Here is a 7,638-nt window from a genome sequence, read left to right as displayed (position 1 = left end):
AAAAAAATTACTTACTTATTAAACAGTTGTTCTTTATATTGAAAACCTCAACTCTCAAACCAGTCATGATCTTTTGGTCTATGTGTATGATACTCCCTCCGTTTCCAAATAGGATGCATATAGTTTTTGTCGAAGTCAAAATATTTGTAGTTTGACTAACTATATAGAAAAACATAAGCATGTACAGTATCAAGTGCATACAATATGATACGGAGTAGTATATTTCACGATCGTTCTTATAATGTTGGTTTGAGATTATAAATGTTGACATCTTTTTCTACATAGATCGACTTTAAGAAGTTTAACTTTGACCAAAAACTATATGCATCATATTTTTGGAAGGAGGGAGTAGTCTATTTTGTCAGCCGATATTTTTTGTTTATATATGTTCCTACCCTTTTAGGTATCTCATGCAAAGATTACATAAATATTCGGCAAGCTAGTAAGAATAGCATTTATAAGAAAGATGTTATCTCCATATCATCGCGAGTGATGTTTTCGCTCTTGGGTGAATATGCTTCCTTTATTTTAAAATGCATCTTTAATATATTTTGAAATGTTAAAAATTCTAAACAAAAAAATCGCATGTACATCTTCAAATTCTATGTGCGCGCAAAGTTTTTCCAAGAAAATGTACTTGTCGTTTGGGCTGTGTAAAAAGCAAAATTTGGTTCTAAAATAAGGCTTTTTATGAGACATGTTTTGTTACATCGACCACACAAAAAATCGGTTTTTCGTGAAACTGTACGAATGCACATAGATTGTCGAGGTGTAAACAAAAAAAATTGTGAGAATTTTTTGGCAAATGGAAATATGTTTTTTTTTGGTGGAGAGAGCATATGCACCGGGAGTCGAATTGAATTTCCCTGAGAATTTTTCATGACTATTTGCAACATCTTTGAAAATCATAGGCTTGCTATTAAATACCTACATAAATTTTAGGAATATATTTCTTTGAGGAAATACGGTCGGGAGGCCAGTGGCCACTGCAATTATTTTCGTATCTTGAAATAATATGAATCTAATCTCGCGTCCGCTAAGACTTCAACTTGAACGTGTGGGTTAGTCTCACTTATTTACAAATATTTTCTCCATCTCATGAAACATGTCTTAACTTTGTTACAGTTTAGATGTGAATAATGTCCAGACATATCTAAATTTAGGCAAAGTTAAGGTACTAGCCATGAAACGGAGAGCTACAATTTTAGCTTGGTTCCTGTTCTAAAACACGCATGAAAAAAACTTGGTTTCGTTCGGCCTTTTCCAGGTTGGAGCACGTCTTCTAGGCAAGTGTGCGCTAAAAAGAAACCGATTCATGTCTCTTCCTCAATCTACCTCATTTTCAGCGTACGGGCGACAAGTTTATGAGAAGGAACAACGGGGTTCAACTTTATCGCAAAACGATGCAAGGCGAAAGTTTCTTCGGGTTGGAGATATTGTATCGTTGTTTCCGCACTCGGAGATGTGGCGCTCAATATGAGAGGAAGGATAATTCTTCATGATGGCATGTGCATCAGAAGCCGTGCATTCATGTTGAATATTTCTTCCGACCGAGAGTGCTTCTAGAAAGGAGCATGAAGTTTTGAATTCTGGGCCCGTGACATCTCAAACCGCGACCGCTACTCCATCACGGCGGCACACAGCCGGCAAACTGCCCGTACTGGAGGTAGTATTATTGTTGCCTAGATGTCATGAAAAGTCACCGGTCGAGCATGTCCAGGGCTCCTTTTTCCTATCATGTCGACATGTTATACAAACGGTTCTCAGATCAGTCGAGGGAGAATCAACTTAGTTTCTAGTTAGATGATATTATCGAATCATAGTTGCAAATTATATTGCAACTTCAGACTAACAAAAATCACGAAGCAAATCTAATGATACACGACATTTCATTTTTCAGTTGCAAATAATAATAAAAACTTAGTTTCAACCCAACTTACAACTCGAACTGCACGAATTGCAAAGCAACTTGGTTGAGCACTAAGCTAATTCTCAGCTACTAGCTGGGAATAAGCTATTCGGACAGATTATTGTAGTGCACTGGTGTGGATGTTGTCGGGGTCGAGGTCGAGCGTTCCTTCTCCTATCAAGTTTCAGTTCAAATGAGGGATCCTTGATTAGATAGCTCATGTTTATATAAACGGTTCTTGACTCGTCCGTACTTAGGTACATGTTCTGGGGTTTACGCTACGCCGGAGGTACAAAGGGCTAGAGAAAGTACGCTTTGGTCGGGCAGATAGCTCAAAGGAAAACGTGAACTCGGCGATGTAGCTTTCTTTCAAGCAAAGGGCAATGTAGCTTTGTACTGTGGAAAATACTCGCATGTTCAGCGGTACAAAGCTTCAGTCGAAAAGTTTGTGAATTTGATCCTCCACTTTGAGGGTCTTTGACCATGAGATTGTCGGTTTACTTTATCGATAGATACCACCACGGTTCTTCTTTCCCAATAAATCTTCTTTACAGTTGCAGCTTACGGCTCTACTTTCAAACTGTACTTTTTTGTTTATTTTGTCTTCTTGAAAGGAAAAAAGACGGGGAATCATCCATCATGATACTAAATCATATAAAAACATGAGCATGAGGTTCTGTTCAATCAATGCCATCCATGCATGCCAAGATCACACTTTTTAGAAATAATGGAGAAGACGAACTGGTCAGTTCCTGACTTCCTGTTATACACTCATTCATACCTCCTCGATCTCCATTGTTATCACACTTCTCACCGTAGTTCAACTTCAACAACAAACCGAGGAGGCAATATATATACATTTCCTGGCAATGTTTACAACAACACACATCAGTTCAACAAGTTCTGACTGGATCAATGATCTAAAAGTACTGGCATCCACTTCCTGTAAAACCCTAGCCCCTAAGTCTAGCCTCTTCAAAACTGGGGTGAACAGCAAAAGTCATAACTTCACTTCTACACTTTTGAGGGTAGCTAACAACCGCCTATCTACACCCAAATTGAGGTCAAAACTAAACGTAGCAGAATGCATCATCCGCTATCAGGGTCAGTCTAGATGGAACCAAGTAAACTTCAACGATGGAGTGCAGAGCTACCACCTTACGCAATCAAGAGACAACATGGGAGTCTCGCTGATGCTATCCATAGCAGAGCGAGAATCAAAGAACGCGCGATCAGATGTACCAAAAAAACTGCTCTTGGGGTTGGCTGCAACTAGCGCCATACTGTGGTCATCTTCAAAGTCACTGCAAATACTTTGATCCGACATGAAACCGAACATAGCTCCCAAACTGCCATCACGAGACTGGGCATGATGTGATGATGACCACAGTTCTGTAGAGAAATCACTAGTATTTTCCCAGTTTCGCTTACAAGGATGTTCTGAATATGGAGACAAGGAATCCAGACAAGTATCATCTGCACCCACGGGCAAAATGCTGTTGCGGTCCTTTGGGTCATGATGACGATCAACAATTCCAGGATACTTGGAAAAACTTGAAGCAGTGAATGTCACAGGAACCAGATCCATCCCATGTACAAGCCCGGTATCAGAATTATCAAACAACTCTGCCTCTGTCTCCATTCCAGCCATTCCAGCCAAACATGATATACGGACAGCAGAGCCACAAAGGCTTTTCGAGCCCTGCTCAAAAGGATAATCTGAAGTTGAACATATGGAATCCATGCAACTTGTGTTTGGCTTCAATAGAAAGCTGTTGCTCTCACTAGCATGGAAGTTGGAGATACCGCTAAAACCATTGTTATCAAGAACTCCATCTCTGAAGTCCAAAAATCTTGAAGAAGTGTATTTCTCATGTGGTTGGTCAAATGCAGATGGAAGTTCAGCAGCAGAATTACCAAACAATCCTGCATCAGTCAAGTCCTCCCCCTCTAATCCAACTGACCTAGAAGGACAATGCTCTAGGGATCTGGAAAACTCAGGCTGCCAGGAAGTATTTGATAGCGCATACGGTACAACTGACTGCTCTCTGGTCTGACAGGGGAAGGAGAATCGCTTTGGAACTGATGTTACCAACAACATAGGATCACATCCATGATGATCATATGGCTCACTTTGAATATTACCGCCCAATCCATTAGCTGAAGCTGATTTGCCTTTTTTGAGAGGTTGGGCATCTTCTAGCAACAAGTTGGAAACCTGGTTGCGAACAGTGTCTCTTTTCCAACCAGAACTTGAAACATCTGTAATATATGCTGATGGCAGTGGCATGAACTGATGAGCTTCATTGCCCCTGCAAGATAAGCCGTTTTCCCAATCAAGAAAACTTGAAAGGCCCCGATTGTCTACCCATGGCAAGGCTAGGAATTGATGTGATCCGTCACTTGTATAAGAGGACGACTCTTTTCCTGATCTCAGTTTACTTAATGAATTGAAGTCGTCCCTGTATTCAAGAAGGTTATCAGAATGACCCCCGGGATCAGAAGGAGTTTGTCCGTGAACCATTTCCCTCTGTCTCATGGGCTCTTTATGGTGCTGCATTGCATTAGGTAACTATCAGAGGTAAAACCAATAACTAAATAACAGAACTAAATTTTAGTACTCCACAAGTTCTTGAATTGCATAGGCTGAAACAAAGAGTACCTTTCTTATTATGTTGCTGGCGCCTAACCTTTGCATGATATCAGCAAAAAATTCTGATCTGAGAAATTTAATCAACATGCTAACGATATTAGAATACATGAAAAATGTAAACTGATTGAATTCTTCAATAATTTAATGACAACCTTTTTTGCAATAACTCACAACTTTCCATTGCCGCTGTTTTTGAAGCTAGCTTTAATAAATTTCTTCTCTTTTCTGAAAACATCCGTCCACTCCCAGGTTCTGTGTCCATTACCAGTACATAACATAATTGGATTAGCAAACCATCTGAATGTAACAATTGCAAACGAGGTAAAAAATATCTCACAAACACATCCTTACAAAGTATATATCTCACAAGTGCATCCTTACAAAGCTTTTAGGAATCTGGGAAGTATTCCGTTTTAGATAAAATGAATAATTGTATCAACAAATGAGGTATCTAAGCAATAACATGTGCTTTTATCAGGGAACAATTGCAGCACACGCATCAGCATCCAAGCAGGGGAAAAATTATGCACATTTCAGCATAGATGTCTGATATATAGCAAGGAAAACAACCAAGGATAAAAGATACCATGATATCAGTATATCCTCAGTTATTTTAGAAGTTCATCTTTAATTTCTTCACTTCCTAGTCCTAGCAATGGTAAATGAAGCTTCAACTACACTGACACCATCGTCGTAAAATATATTGGATATGACTGGGCAATTTCCAGGAAGGTTGACTACTGTACACAGCAAACTTTCAGCAGTGTGTAGTTCTTTTTTTAGAATACATTATGCATTTGTATTGGGTGCTGAGTATGTTCTCACCAGTATTTCTTGAAATCCCTGTAAGTTCAAATGGTGTCTGAATCATGGGTGTGAAAACATGACCAGCTGGGGCACCATCACATGGTTTTAACTGAGGTGTATCATGACTGTCATGTTCTGCAGAGAAGTGGATCAATAGTTAGAAGAATCTAATGATGCCTCACTCATAGTTAAAAGAGGAGGCCAAACAAAGAAAATCATACCAGAATGTGGGGCTTGCACTTCTACTCGCTCATTAGAAAATGCATTATTCAAGGGTGTAGCAGGGGCCTGATCAGGACACAAGGTAACCTTCTGGACAGGGAACTTCTTTTGCGACGTCGCATTATGTGCTTCTACAAGATGAAGAAAAAAAAAAGAAGAATTCCATATGAATGATCCATTGGGGCTCCTATTAATGTATGAAGCAAGAGGGACCAAAGAGAAAAGGAATATAGGAAATGAAATGGGTGTGCATACAAAGTTACAAACCGATTCTCTCGCCCTCTTTTTGCTTGGATATGCTTGGCACATTGTTTTGATGAGGTTGCCTAGAGGAATGAGATACACAGCCTGACTGTTCCCACATTTTCTTAAAGAATTTGAATTCGGATGTTTTCGCACCAGAACCTGCATAGGAAATGATGTCCAAATACGAGTGTCAAATAGCACACAAATTATTATTTTTTATTTTTGCTGTTACTCCAATCCTAGGGCAGACTTAATTGTCTGGCCTGTTTATTTGCTACCTTTGAGTTCAAATACAATTGTTCAGGTGGGTTGTTCCCAACCCAGCATTGATTGTTCCAAAAGAAAAGTATTGCATTGATCCAACAATCTACCAGGTATTTCACAAATATCCTTGAAAATTTCAAGTATATTGAACCTTTGCCTAGGAGTTCCAATAAGCAAATAGGTAGTAGACATATAAGAAAAGAATTACAGTAAACAGATTATAGACCAGTGGCAGTGGCACAATGCCCTTTTAAGATTTAATTACCAAATAGCAAGGTGCAGAAACATATGGTGTCCGACAGAAACTAATGCAGTGCGAAACACAAAAGGAGGGGGTTATAAAAATTATGTACTGTTAAAAAGTGAAAGGAGTTCCAGTGAGACTAGAACTACCTTGTGGCTTAGATTTCTCAGCTCTGCCTGTGTTGGCATCCTGTCTTGCCTGTATGTGATGACTGCCAGGTTCACTTGCAAATCGAACCTTTTTCCTTGGCCTTCCATCTGCCATTAGGCACTGAATCATTACATGAAGCCAGAAAATGAAAAAATGATCTCAAGGACGAAACTCACACCGGAAAGGCTGCAATGACTAACATGACGGTGCTTGAGGTTAAATAAGTCGGTAGCCAATGCTCCACATACAAAATCCAAGGAAATTGGGGGAAAAAAAATCCTAAAACGCCATGGGCTCGCACAAACCGCGCATCCTAGTTTCATGAAACACAACGGATGGAAAGCATCAGCACGTCGGCTGGGGTCGCCCGATCGGAAGCAAACGGTCTTAAACTAACACGATAGCGAAATGGTCCCAACAATCCCAAAAAAGTCATGAACTATTCTTCTATCTTTCTTGGGGGGGAAAACGCAGGATCAACATTACAATCCAATTAGAATCGTGCCGCAGATTTCAATCCGCAGCGTCTTCCCAAATCCCCAACCCCACGTGATCCCAACTCTTTTTTTTTTTTTGCGAATGCACGTGATCCCAACTCAACCCACAAGATGGGAACTTCTGTCTCGATCTTGATTCCAAGAACTCGAGGGATATCTAAACCCAATGCAAGAAGCGCGGAAGCGGTGCGGGTGGGCGAGACGGACCTGGAGAGGAGGGCTCGGCGGCGGGCCTCGACGCCGGCGGGGGCCGGAAGGGCAGGCCTCCTGGTGGCCGCGGCGGCTTAAGAGGGCGGATGCTAGGGTTCCGGCGCTGGGGACGATCCATCGCCCAACGCCGCCGCCGCCGCTTGGGTCGGTGCGCGCCAACACTGGAGCGCAGGTAGCGGGGAAGTTTGCGCCGTTCTACCGTGTGGTCAACTGACAAGTGGGTGCTTTTTTGGATCCTGCAACGGTGGAGGTTCGGCGTCTCTTTTTGCGTTCGTCTCGGCGGCGTTAGAATTGGACGGCGGCCGCTGGCTACGGTGGCTGCAGGAAATCCTAGAGATCGTTTTGTATTTCTCGATCTTTTAGGTTTTTATATGCAAATTCATGATAATCATTTTATCCCGGTTTGTCTTTTAGTTTCCACATGTGTTGCTTCATG

The 7,638-nt window shown here is 41.1% G+C and overlaps 1 protein-coding gene across 1 annotated transcript; it reads right to left on the bottom strand.

The window, feature by feature from the left end:
* Window positions 1-2,672: 2,672 nt before the first annotated feature.
* Window positions 2,673-7,320, bottom strand: LOC124690307. Its single transcript, XM_047223704.1, has 8 exons — window positions 7,200-7,320; window positions 6,495-6,602; window positions 5,859-5,996; window positions 5,591-5,722; window positions 5,388-5,504; window positions 4,715-4,814; window positions 4,572-4,629; window positions 2,673-4,463 (listed from the first exon to the last, which is right to left on the bottom strand). The coding sequence occupies exons 1-8, from the start codon at window positions 7,318-7,320 to the stop codon at window positions 3,060-3,062; spliced, it is 2,178 nt and encodes a 725-aa protein (XP_047079660.1). The 3' UTR covers window positions 2,673-3,059.
* Window positions 7,321-7,638: the final 318 nt, after the last annotated feature.

This window comes from Lolium rigidum, chromosome 2 (assembly GCF_022539505.1).
Source record: "Lolium rigidum isolate FL_2022 chromosome 2, APGP_CSIRO_Lrig_0.1, whole genome shotgun sequence".
Lineage (NCBI taxonomy): Eukaryota > Viridiplantae > Streptophyta > Magnoliopsida > Poales > Poaceae > Lolium > Lolium rigidum.
This window is presented reverse-complemented; position numbering and strand designations above follow the sequence as displayed.

Bases quoted from the DNA above. Each gene is read 5' to 3' on its own strand.
- LOC124690307 (XM_047223704.1), bottom strand. From the start codon at position 7,320: ATGGATCGTCCCCAGCGCCGGAACCCTAGCATCCGCCCTCTTAAGCCG. The intron at 4,630-4,714 runs GTTGTCATTAAA...TAAATTTCTCAG, and splicing joins TGTGAGTTATTGCAAAAAAG to ATCAGAATTTTTTGCTGATA. The intron at 4,464-4,571 runs GTACTCTTTGTT...AATGCAATGCAG, and splicing joins CCAGCAACATAATAAGAAAG to CACCATAAAGAGCCCATGAG.